General features: G+C 37.4%; 1 protein-coding gene across 1 annotated transcript in view; it reads right to left on the bottom strand.

Annotated features, from left to right (window-relative positions):
• LOC109545980 (apoptosis-stimulating of p53 protein 2) overlaps positions 1-13,685 on the bottom strand; it is a gene marked incomplete in the record, with an annotated part of 130,613 nt that overhangs the window by 53,944 nt on the left and 62,984 nt on the right. Inside the window, 1 exon segment of the mRNA XM_048661139.1 lies at positions 11,960-12,015. Coding sequence (XP_048517096.1) covers positions 11,960-12,015 — 56 coding nt within the window.

The following is a 13,685-nucleotide window of genomic DNA, read 5'->3' as shown; positions in this document are numbered from 1 at the left end:
GACACACTTTGGCATAAGCAAACTCTAATTAGAGCCCAGCATCTGCTGGTTGTCGTCTGGCAAAAAGGACAAACATTTCCATTTGTCAAATGGACTCGTTTCAAGCTTGAACCCTTGCAAAATAATTAAATCAAGCTCCGGTCCTTTTCGAGGGCGTGACTTTGACTGAAAAAAAATAGCCTGCCGTTTACTCAAAAGCCCTGATTGTAATTGCTTTGTGTGAAAACCTCAAAAGCCACGTGTTATCTGTTTCCATTCCATTTGTAAGCAGCCTCTTTTGTAAAGAGAATGACACTCGCTCTCAACTAAACCCAGTTCGCAAACAAAGCCACTGTGAGTTTTCCGCGTCGGCTTGCCAAAGTTTCTTTTTTTGTAACAAGTGAAGAAGTAGGCTTCGTGTAAAAGGCAAACAAGCGACTAAAAGCGCCGCTCTGGTCTATATTGTTGCATTGGAAAGTTTGCAGTTTGCTGTACGGCAAGGGGAGAAAATTTCAAATTGCCAACAACATATCGTTAGGGAAGTTTCCGAAGAGTTTGCCAAGTTAATATATTTTATTTGCGAATTTTTCTACGTAAACGAGTTGTTTGTTTGGCTTTTTATTGCAAACTTGAGTGTAACTTGTTAATGAATTTTATCAAAATTAGTTCTTCGGGCTTTTAGGTCGAAAAAGTCGAAAAAGCCTGAAAAAAAGCTCACTAGCTTCAAAATAATTTAATGTTGTTCGTTCAGTAATTGTCTGATTTCGGCCTGTAATAATGAGCAACTGTAACTGTTTAGTTTATAAAAGACCCTAATTTACCTTTTCGCGTGTGCTTTTCCCCATATATTGTTTATTCAACTTCGAGGTAATTTATTTTGCGATATTCCAGAGTTGCTATCCGAGTGGAAAGTCAATATTGTCGCAATAAATTAGAGATCGATTCGACTAGCTGCTAATGCTCCCGAGTTCGGATTCGGGGGATGAATTTTTTGCTTATGTAGGCAACTTTTTGCTTCCACTACATACAAAGAGCAAAAAGTAACACGAATTTAAATTGAAATGGAAAGAAATGGCAATTCAAATGAAGTTTAAATGAAATTATTTATTCACCATGGACAATGTAAATTATGGCAAGAATATGCAGCAATTTCTCAAAAATATTGCCCAACCAACAGCCAATCAATACCGAAAAATGCGTTTACTGCATAATTTCGTTTGGGTCATAACTCAAATGTGAAAGAGGATTTTCCATGGCTAGCGTAAGAAATATTTTAGCCTATTTTTGTGCTTTTGCTCAACAAATGCAAATATTAAGTTTCCCAGAATCATTTTCATGCTAAAGAAGGGAGAAATGCATGGACCTGATTGAAACACACATGGGAAGCTTCAGATCCCAATTAATCAACATTTTCGACTCAGTTTAGGCAATTTTTGAACATTCGTGATCTTTAAACGACGATATGTTTCTTATTGTGGACCCAAACGGTCTAAATATGCACAATGGAAACCTTATTACGTCAAAAGCAATAAGTTGAGCTCAAAAACACGCATTAGAAAATTTGAATTTTCACGAAAATTTTCCAAAGAGTGGATGTCGATTTTTTCAAACATTTAAATTCTGTCAAAACTTTTCGAGTTCCACATGATTCTCATCTCAACCAAGCGAGGAAACCAATGAACTCTTAAAAAATGCACTGGAAGCTTCAGATCCGAAATAATCCAAATTTTCGACCCATTTTAGGCAGTTTTTGAACATTCGCGATTTTAAATCGTTAATATTGTTCTTACTGTGAACTCAAAAGACTTTCAGTATTCATATTGGAGAGATTCATATAAATTGAGCTCAAAAACACGAATTTGAAAATTTGAATTTTTACGAACATTTTTCTAAGGGTGGATGTCGATTTTTTCAAAAATTAAAATTATCTCAAAACTCTTCGAGTTCCTCTTGATTCTCATGTCAAGCAAGTGAATAAACCAATTAACTTATAAAAAATGCACTGAATGCTTCAGATCCGAATTAATCCAATTTTCGACCCATTTTAGGCAGTTTTTGAACATTTTAAATCGTCAAGATTGTCCTTATTATGGACCCAAACACTTTAAATACTCCTTTTTGGAGATTCTATTACGTCGAAAATAATTTATTGTGCTCAGAAAACACGTAAATAAAACTTTGAACTTTCACCGAAGTTTGGTCGAATTTTTCTAAAAGACGAAAACTCTTTACTTGGGAATATTTCTCCTTGTGGGAAAACTAGCAAAGATTTGAATCTTAAAATGTGCTCTTTCATACTCCATTCACTGCTGTAAAAACGAGTAACTAGAACTAGAGTAACTAGAACTAGAGTAAATAAAATGGTTCTTGAGATTCGAGCAAAAATATGCAGGCATGTTTCAAGCGATGGCCTGATTTTGTTAAATCTGCCGCTGACAATCAGGGTCTCACTGTCGCCTCTTCTGCTAAAATAGCCAAAGTTTTACGTAAAAAACACGTTATTTCAAGATCTACATAGTGGCGTTGAGGTCAATAAACATGTGAGTGCAATTTTTTATTTTCACCCAAATTTTTTTAAGGGTCGATTAAAGAAAATTCAAATTGCTTCGAATTTTACATCATTTTAATTCGAAGGAAGCGAGGAATCCAAAGATCTGATGAAAAAACACGCATTTTCTGCTCATTTTAAGCGGTTTTGGAGAATTCATGATCTTTAGCTAACCAATTTTTTCAAAAACAGAAACTCAGTCAAAATGCCTTGAATTCCACATCATTTTCATCTCTAGGAAACGAAGAACGCAACGGCTTCATGTAAAAGTAATCTGGAAGTTTCATGAAATAATCCAAATTTGAGGCAGTTTTGCAGCATTCGCGATCTTTAACCGGCGATATTGTCCTTATTATAGACTTCTAGAGGGCGGTAGTCCGATTTTTTTAGCTTCTTTGACGGCAACTTCTTATTACACTTTGCGAAGAGTTTACAAAGATCAGGGGCGTAACATGAAATCAATATTGTCGCCCCAAATCCCCGTATACAAACTAGGCTATAAATACACGTTCTGTCAGATAAGATTGAGGTTTTCCGTTGCGGGTGGGATCTTTTGCTCCCTTTTACCTTATCGCACAAAAAATATCGATCTTATGGGCTCGTTATTTGCTGTTTGATGGTGTTTAGGTTGAATGGACAGATATGCTGTCGGCTTTTCACAAAAATCATCATCCATAAACCGTGAAAGACATTTTAGACCGCCATGGATGTTTTGGCAATCTTGAAATGTTTATAAAGGCGATGTTTTGGATCCCGAATAGGCGGCTACAGATCGACAACCTGCGAAAAATTATCGACTTTTTCCGGGTTCGAGCGGCTAAAGTGTGGCGACTTTGCGCGACTTAAGTTTTTCGCAATAAAAAGCCTGGAGCTGGATGAACAAGAGCAACCGTCCAATAAAAGCACAATTAGCACAATCGGAACGTTATCGGGACCTTGCATCAGCCGCGGCTCCACAACATCTCTTCGTATGGGCCCGCTCGAGGAATTCTCCCATCAGGCAAAACAAATAAGACCTCCGCCCGAACATTCCACCTGTTCGCTAGATACGGACAATCAATTTATCGAAAAATCTAAATTTATGCCCGAAGGTTGTTTAGCCGAGCTGGTAATTAAGTTCATTCACTTCGACAGACCGAAATAGTACGCACCAAGTCAACCTTCGTTCGTATACGGTATACGCTGGTATACGCGACTGTGTGTGAATGTGTTGAAAATTGGACTGAATTCAGGGCTGGCTGCATGAAAAGTTTTCAAACAAAGCGAAATTTCCATATAAATTTATTGCACAAAGCGGCTTCTTGGAGATGCGGAGGAAACTAACCCGGAGACGCTCTCCGCATTTCTAATGGCAGCCGACATGAATTATCCAGACAATTCGCAATTTATTCGCAGAAATACCGGGGGTTTTTAAATTGAAACAAAGCTGGCAATTTTAATCGGGCCGTCAGATCAAAAACGGCGAACTCAGCTTCCTGCCAGCGACATAACTAATGGCTTCATAGTTCGGCGAATATCCATTACTCCAGGTGAAGCTGGATAATACCAAGTAAAATCAGAAAAATAAAGTTGGAACGAGATCATGTGTCATGGACATACGCATTAGTCTTTATTATGCTTAATGTCCCAAAGCCTACCAAATGGACTGCAACATACAGGCAGTTTCAAAAGTGGACTAATTCTTCGCTGGGCTTCACTTTCACTTTCTCAGATGACTGAATTTCCTTGTATCAGAACTTTGGACCTGTTAATACAGTTTAAATTTTAGAGAGCATGCTCGAAAAAGTAACCTTACAATTGGGAACTTGCACAAAAATTAAATTTGGAAAATATTACTGGCAAACGTGACTTAATACTATTAAAATCACAACAGTTTACCAAAAAACTCGTTTTTTATTTCTATGTTATTAATATGAGCATTTAAAAACTGTATAACAAATCAGTTTTGTAACGCGCCGTCATTGGCTGGGACCAGTTGTGACGTCAAGTAGCTAGTCGGCCGTGGCGGCTGCAATGCGAAGCATGTAAACATGTAACCTCAGTCTTGATATTGTCGTTAAAACGATTCTACAGTGTATTAGGATAAAATGAAAATCTGACATTTTACCACTAGTGGATATGTTTATGGTCGCATCTTACATTAAAGACATCGAAACTTTTACTCTTGCTGAAGTTCGCGGTGTTAAAGCTAACAGGTAGATTTATAGACAAAATAGTCAATAGTTCTACTTATATAAATCGATAAAATGTTAGATTGGGGTTTTAGTGGCTCCAATTTTCAAAATTCAAACAGTATCTATTGATCGAAACGTCAGATCTTATTCCAACTGGAATATACTACTATAATTAATATTAAAGTTACATAAAAATATGTGTTAATATTCATCTTGAATGACAAAAATAGTAGGTATTTAACGTAAATAGACGACGATAAAACGAGATTTTTCCTTCGCACTTATCGTTTCTTTTTATCGTCTAGTATAGCAAATAACTTTGAGGTTATCACTTACTATTACTATAATGCAGCCGAGAAGCAACCAAAATACAAATTAAAAATATCCATCTGTTATACAATAGACAACATCAAATCTGTTTTTATTCTTACATTAAAGTGATCTCCACATACATGGCCAGTAGTCTTCTCAGAAATCTCCTTGTGAGCTCTTCTGCATGCCTTTAGCCATTTTAAACGCCGGCTAGGACACAGTGGCACCATACAGCATTTGTAATATGGTTTTTGTGGTGCTTCCATTATTAATAAAGCACAGCACAAATTCTGAACAGTCAAACACCCAGATAATCGAGCGAACTAGCGCTATGACGTCACGACCATTCCCGCGAGTTTAGTGTCGTTTCAAATGAATAGGCTGCGGTCACAACTTTAATTGTGTATTGCAAATTAAATATTGCGATGTGAGGGCTGATATTTCTAAGATATGCAAATATATTAAAGAAATAATATCTACGGTCATCAAAAACTAGAAAGGGCTGGAGCTGATATGGGCTAACAGTGAATTAACCACAATATTCCTATGCCCGATTTTTGATTGATCAGACTCATCCATGCCACTGGAAATAGTCCAGATAGCTGTGTCAGCTACGCAAAACTAATGATCGCATACTCGAGTGCATGTCCATTATTTCAGCTTAGTCCACATAATAACAAGGTCGCGCTGAGAAGGAGGCGGAGGAGAAAGAGCCCCGCTTGTCACAAGCACACCATATGAACATTTATCTAAATCAAATATGCGTTGTCCAATAAATCATCCAGCCGAAGAAGGCTTCGACGGATGCCCGAAAAACCTGCTGTGGTTTAACTGGGGTTTTGCCATAGAATAATGATTGAATTCAAATATTTAAAATGTTGGTTTTTTGTGTGGAAATTTGGGACACAAATTTACTGCCAATTTGAAATATGGTTCGGCTTTTATGAGCTCTACATCCTGGTACTGACGAGTGTCAGTATACAGAGAGGTAGATTTTTTTGGGATTAATCCCCCTTTTTTACACAAAGCTCTTTGCCGGGAGCCAGTGGCGAGTTTTTACAAGCTGATTTAATTCACTCTTCAACTTATACTTGCTTGACAATACATCAACACATAAAATGGCAAAAATGAGGAAAACACGGGAATAAATCGCCAAAAATGGCAAAAAATAACCGAAACGAAACAATTTAACAAAATAAATGAAAACAATGCAAACCTTGCATTCATCGTTCGATCAATCGGTGAATTTCTGGCGTTTCTCTAGCAAGCATGACTCGCATCTTCAGGGGCGATTGACTTCAGTTTTCGATCACTGTGGAATTCCTAACGAAGCGCCTATGCATTGTGCATCACGCTGTATAACCGAGAAAATTCTACTTATAGGCCTGCCGCTCACCACGCAGTTGAGGCATTTGGGCCTATTATTGCATAGGCCGTCGATTTTTTCGTATGTCAATGCGGCAGAAAACCGTTTTGCAAGCGATGAACTTTCAGAAAACACTGGACTTAAAAAGCCCCTAAATTAAACAAAGAATGTAATGCCGGGTTGGAAAACATTCAGTGGCACGCTGAAGAAAAAACTCATTCTTTGATCATTAACGAAAATCGTCCATGTTTTCTAATAAAAAAAAATCGATTTACCAGTGTGAAACATTGGAATAAAATATTTGGAAATCATAATGGAGCGCATAATTAAAACGAAATCATATAAATTCGGTCGTAATTGTACGGCCCAATGCAATTTAATTAAAGTCAAAACCGACTGCTCGGCAATTGTGTGTTTTAAATGAAAACTCTGCCGAACAGTGCCAATATTGTCCCGAAGTAAGACGAACGGCTTTTACATGCATAAACCGCACAAACTAGGCAGCGACATCAACTGCAAACTTTTCAAGCTGTTTATGTCGAGAGTTATGAAAACTCGGGCGAGTTTGCAGCAAATTAAACCCGCATTAGTCGGCCAAGTTTCCAAATACCGCCCAGCAAAGATTGGCTTTGAAAAGCGCCCCAAAAAAAGCGAGTTTCTGTTGGAAGCAACTTTTTTTTGTTAATGCAGTAGTTTTGAGTATTTGCCAGTAAATGGAAACTATTAAACATCAATTTGCGCATTGAATGTCCGCACGGAAAATAATTACAACAGAGGCGGAAACTTTATATCCGGCGATTTTCGTTTAATCGAACGAATTGATGGGGCCAAATAAAATAAAAACGCCAGCGGAAAATATTTTTTTCTTCACCTTTCGGTTAATAAAATTCGTTCTCATCATTTGGCAACGAACCCCAATATTTACCTGCTGTATTAATAATTCCAGGTATCAAAACATAACCATTTTCAATATTGTTTTTCAACGTGCGCCGCTAATCGGAAATTCAGCCAATCGTGACAAAAACCACGTTTTGTAATGCCGTAATTATTATTTGGTATTTTTAATCGTTTTTCGCTAATGAATTCTCTAGGGGGTTTTATGGCAAACATGACTTGTACAAGCATGGTATTTTGCCGTTTTTCCTTCCCGCAGATAATTTACTTTGTTTATTGATTTTTCCAATCAAAAAATGCCCCTTCGTCCGTTTTCCTTTTAAACACGATGAATGGCTGAACCGGGATTAATGAAAGGCGTTAGAGAAGGATTTAATTAAGGCTCTTCATTGTTTCCGTAAAACTCTCAAAGGGTTAAGTCTTGTTGGACACCGTTTACTTAATATCTTAGTTTAATTCACTGTCAGCCCCCGGGAAAAGTTTAATTTGTTTGCAAAATCGAATTTTTTCACTTTGCGCTATAATTACACTTTGTCGCACCGATTTAGGCAAATTCAAATCGTCAACGAACTAACTGGAAAATTGCTTTTTCAACAACAAACTCTCACTCTCATTGACTATTTGCCAAATTATCTATTTCCGGAAAAAGGGATTTGTTGAAAACATTTTCAGGAATTCGCATTAACAATACATTTTGGAATATTTTGATCAACTTGGCAATGTCGCAAAGGCCGCCAGCCTAAATATTGTGGCCAAACGTTACTAATTTTGGGGTATTTTCAAGGTTTACCACGATTTGAGTGGCAGCATTTCTTTTCAAGTTAGAAATTGCTAATTGACCCCAAAGAGGAAAATATAGCTATCGAAATGCCCTGTCGAAAACGTCCTAATGATTTTCCGGACAACTTCAACGGTTTTTGAGATATTCGCCCTTAAATGTCAGCGCTCTATCAATATTTGAAAATTTTACTTGTATCTATTTAGAGGTTAGAAATCGCTGATCGAGACCCAGAGAAAAAATATAGTTTTTGAGATGCTCTAGCAAAAGGGTCCTAATGATTTTTTGGATAAGTTCAGCGGTTCTTGAGTTATTCGCTTTTAAATGTCAGCGGCCATCCATCATTTGAAAATTTCACTTCTATCTTTTTAGAGGTTAGGAATTTTTTGAGAAAACCCAATTGAGCTCTTGAGAACCTCTAGCGAAAAGGTGTTTAGAAGTTCTAAAATATTTTCAAGCGTTTTTGTCGTAAAAATTAAATGTTCAAAAATTGCTCAAATTTCGGCTGTATCTCTTTAGAGGTTATACATTTCTGACAAAACTTAACGTAGCCAATATAGCCCTCACGAAGCCCTTTCGAAAAGACTCTGATGATTTTCTGGATAACTTCAATGGTTCTTGAGATACTCGCTTTTGATGTCTGTTTTTTTAAACAATTGCGATTTTTGCCTTTACGTGATTAACGATTAGGAATGTCAGAAAAAACGTAAATAGGAAAAGAAAGTACTCTGAACCAAAACTCCAACGAAAAGTTCTTTTTTAGCTGTTTTTAAGCGTCTCCGAGATATAACCACTTAAACTGCCTCACCCCCTTAAAATTTGACTTTTTTTACTTCTTTAGAGGTAAGAAAATACTCACAAAATCTCATAAAACGGCGATAGCTCTCATGAAGCTCTATCGTGAAGCTCTAATGATTTTCTACATAACTTTTGGGTCCTCAAAACAATTGAGGATTTTGCCTCTTTCTCTTTAAACGTTAGGAATTTGCGCAAAAGCTGAAACAGGAAAAAAATACTCGAAACACCTCAACGAAAAGTTCTGAACCTTTTTTAGATGTTTCTTACCGTTTCCGACATATAACCACTCAAACTGCCTCACTCCCTTAAAATTTTACTTTTATCCTTCTATCTCTTCAGAGGTTAGGAATTTCTGTAGACATCCAATTGGGAAAGCGGGCACCTGAGTCGTTAAACCGAAAAGGTAAAGTTTTGAGAAATTTTCAATCCTTCCGTGATGGACAAAATGTTCAAAAAATCGTCAATTTTTGACCCTGCCTCTTTAGAGGTTAGAAATTTGTCACAACATCTCATGAAACGACGATAGCTCTCATGAAGCTCTAATGATTTTCTAGATAACTTCAATGGTTCTTGAGATACTTGCTTTTAACTGTCTGTTTTTTTAAACAATTGAGAATTTTGCCTTTTCCTCATTAAATATTAGGAATTCCTCGAAAAACTTAAACAGGAAAAGACAGTTCTCGAAACACTCTAACGAACAGGTGTATAAGTTTTTTAGATATTTTTAACCGTTTTGGATATATAAGCACTTAAATTGCCACAGACCCTTAAAATTTGACTTTTATCCTTCTATCTCTTTAGAGGTTAGGCATTTATATAGACATCCAATTGGGAAAAGCGAGCCCCTGAGTCGTTCTACCTAAAAGGTTTTATAGAGTTGAGAAATTTTCAATCCTTTGCATGATATCAGTAAAACGTTAAAAAATTCGTCAAATTTTGGCCCTATCTTTTTGAAGGTTAAACGTTTTGTTTGACCCCAATGAGCAAATAAATGCTCTTAAAATGTTTTATCCTTAAGCTTCTCAGCGTTCATCCGCTAGTTTTGATCGTTTCCAAGATAAACTGTTTGAATCATTTACATCTTCGTATTTTTGCGCCTAGCCCTTCAAAGGTTAGGAATTTTGAACATATTCAATCAGATAAATGTGGTTCGTCAGAAAAAGTGTTAAGAAATATTCAATGAGTTTAAAATGTTCAAAATAGAAAAACATGTTCAATAATTCGTGAAACTTTGAGACGATTTTTGGAGGATAGGAATTTTGATTCGGGTGGTAGAAAAAAGTGGTGCTGGAAGCCATCCACCAGCTGTTTGTGTACAAAATGTAAGTCATTTCCTTGATATAAAGTTTGAAGCCTTACTTTTGCTTCCATCTGTTTAGAAGTTAAAAATTTCACATCTTTTAATAAAAAAAAAAAATTTTGGAACCAAATATTCTGTAGGGTTGTCTCTTTTGAGTCTGAGCAGTGAAGATTAATGACGCTAATGGTGAATATACATTTGAAGATATAAATGACGGGCCGAAGCTGTGTATCTTCAGATACGCACCAACGCATTATTCGTCTACCCAATGAGAGGTACCATCCTGCTGGCCTTGGGGCGATAGGCAATTGTTTAGTTCAAGGCCACCCGGTTTAGGAATGTCCGATTCGCGGTTCCAATCGCTGTAAAGACTTCCGACCTTGAATCCGAAATAACTGCGTGCGTCTGGTCCCGGCCATATATCTACTTCTTCTTCGTCTTCTTTTATTTCCAGCACATTTTGTCCGCTTCTCCGCTCTTCTGCTGCCTCTGCAACCAGATAAGATCGGTATAGTATCGACCCGGTGAGACTGTGCGTTCTTCATTGCGGTCAGCAGGTGTTTGACGGGTTATTCATAACAATGTCTTCAGTTGTGCCAACTCGAGGGGTGGTCGGCGAATCGACCGAAATGTCGATCCTGATTAATCGATTTCTTCGATACGGTCCCAATTAGTCAATGGCCAATTGTTTCGTTGATATGAAGAAGTTAATTTGCATTGTCAAGGCGGCGCAGCCCATTTTCCAGCTGGTCGATATTCGGCTTTATTTCATTGCTTTTCTTCGTTGATGCACGTTTTTTATTCGTATATATATTTATCTTCTACCTGAACTGTTTCTTCACTGTTTCCTCGGCATTTCCAAAAATTTTCTCTTTTAGAATCGTGGTTTAGACAATAAATTAATTTAAAAGTGCTTTTCTGTGTTTTTCATTTTTATTTCATTTGAAATCACGAGTGTAACTTCAAAATTTTGACACAAATTCTATTCCGAGAAACAACCCATACTACGCTCCTACTCAATAGCGCCGTTAACGCGATAATTTTCAATTGCTGGTGAGAGATGAGGCCCCTTTGGACCCTGTGGTTTTAAATTGTCATAACTTTTTAGCTTAGATTAGTTAGTGATTTTTTGAGACAAAAATTTTATTCCTTGCTCTTTTCTGCACAAAAAAGGTTTCTTAGTAGAACCACCTCAAGCGGCACCTTTCGATGATATGAGCACTTACTTCGCTCCTTGCAAATTTGCATGAAAAACCGACGTTGAGCCACATAAACCCCATTATCTGGTAAACGGCGCTCTAAGCGGGTTTTTCCAAAAGCGCCTTTACTGCATAGAAAACCCCAGAAAATCAACGATTTTTGGCGAAAATCAAATCGAACCGAACATAAAAAAGTTACGTCCGTTTTAATGATGGCAACCGCAATTAAATGCCCCTAAATCCTTCAGAAAACTCACCAGGAAAACAGTTGCCGAATGTGCTTCGCACTCAGCTACTTTATATGGGAACCGTCATTTATCATACTTGAAACATCTTAAGTGAATTTTTTGAGCCAAAGCATAACAATAGCTGATTTATCATCGCAAATGAAAGTAGGTTAGCAAGTAAAGACAACCGCGAAATCTCCATAAATACACGCTATGATTAGCAGGAAACTGAACTTCGCACATGTAGGGGGCAATTATCGTTCGTTTCCCTATCACTTTTGCACCTTTTAAGCCTACAATTGTTTACGGGCAAATTCACGTCTTAATTACGACTAGCTGGATGGAAGAGGAGGAATTTGCAAGGAAATATCAAAGCAAACTTACCGTTTCACCAAAGTGTTCGGGCTCCTTCATACCATCTCTATTTTCGATGGTCTCTCCTGCAAAGAAAACCACATTTAAGACAAAAACGCCATATTTCTGCTGTTGCTGGCGCATATTCTAGATCCGAAATGTTTCAAATGCAATATTCCAAGCGAGTTAAGTTTATCAAAATTCATCGCACACCGGAGCCACAAAAGCTGCCACTGAATAGCAATATAGACGGTTTTATGGATGGCGTTTTATGCAGGATTTTTAATCGACAGCAGAAGGAACTTCCGGATTAAATTCGGAAATCGCCAGGCTTTTTGAAGCATTTCGGCTTCATTGTCTATCGGATTAGTGAGTAATTCGGGGCGATTTCAGATGCACCTTTAACGAGCCTGAAGCCAGTGGATTCCACCGTCTGATTGAACTTCAGTGGAACTGATTTGAATAATATGTCCGTTAGTGGCTTCTTGCGATGGTCATTCTCGACTTTGTCCGCAAGTATTGCAGGTTCAACGACGACATCAATCCTATGGGGCTTCAGTACGTTGAAGTGTTGAAAATCCGATTATGTTGGATTCAACAGACGCCCAACAGGGTTTCTATTTAAATAACGTACACGTTTTTTACGATTTAAATTGTGGTCACATTAACTGAAACTAAGCGACAAACAGGTTTCCTCTCACACACCGCTGGACTGTTTTAATCGGAAAACAGTCTGCGCTGGATGGATTCCAAGTTGAAGCCATCGAGCGACAAAACAATCAAAAGACGTCTTAACAGGCGCTTGGAAAATAGTCCTTGCGACTAGCAAGAAATGTTCAACATTTTCCCATACTTGAAGCTTTGAAAGGTTCAGAAACTCTCTAACAGAGCAACGTCTCTAAAAGAGCAAACCGTTGCCTAAATGTTCCAGTTCTCTAACAGCAATTAACTGATTAAATTCCGAATTAGCAAGGAAAAAAGTGGAATTAAAAAACTTTCGAAAATGTTCCTTTGGAATATAATTGCCAATTTTTTTTTGACTTGGAGCCTAAAAATGTTTGAAGCTCTTTAATCTAAAGTGCCCTCTCGATTAGTTGGACATTTTCAACTAATTCCAGTAAGCGAACTTTCGGGGTTCCTTCGAGGTGAACCGCCATCTAAACTTCCAGTTTTTGCTGAAAATCTCGTTTTCTAAACAAAACTTTTGGATGGTTCCAAGAAAACAAATCTATGGACTTTCATTAAAAATTATTCTATTGACACCAGTAATGTTCAACTGATACATATAATCAAAGCTTCTGAAACAATTCCAAACAAATTGTCTCCGGCCCTTGGGGCGAATTAAGAGCAACAAAAACCAAAAACAGCGACGTCTGAAATTGAGATTAAAACGTTCGAAAACCAAAAACAGGAACCTACATTCTTGTTAGGCTAAACGATAGTTTTCGGTGCTTTAGGGATTTATATGTCCAAGGGCGAAAAACCTTGACAAAATGCTTAACTTCCTGTTTTTTTACCAGAAAACGCTTTTAGAACCAAACACCGAAAGTCTGCACAGTTTTTTGAAATACACCGTACAACTAGCCTGTTATTTCCACCTTCTGCTCTCTTTGGACTCTTTCAGGATTCTTGGGTAAACAGTGACAGTTTATTTACGTTAAAAACGTCGCACTAAAAATACGTTTAAACCGAAATTCCTTCTCAAATGTTGAAAAAAAACTTTGTTTTACTGTTCTAAGCCATTGTTAACCGCATT

The sequence above is a fragment of the Dendroctonus ponderosae genome, unplaced genomic scaffold (assembly GCF_020466585.1).
Source record: "Dendroctonus ponderosae isolate FM_Combo_2020 unplaced genomic scaffold, Dpon_F_20191213v2 Dpon_F_20191213_1, whole genome shotgun sequence".
NCBI classification, from domain to species: domain Eukaryota; kingdom Metazoa; phylum Arthropoda; class Insecta; order Coleoptera; family Curculionidae; genus Dendroctonus; species Dendroctonus ponderosae.
The sequence above is the reverse complement of the archived record's forward strand: the minus strand, read 5'-3'. Positions and strand labels throughout refer to the sequence as shown.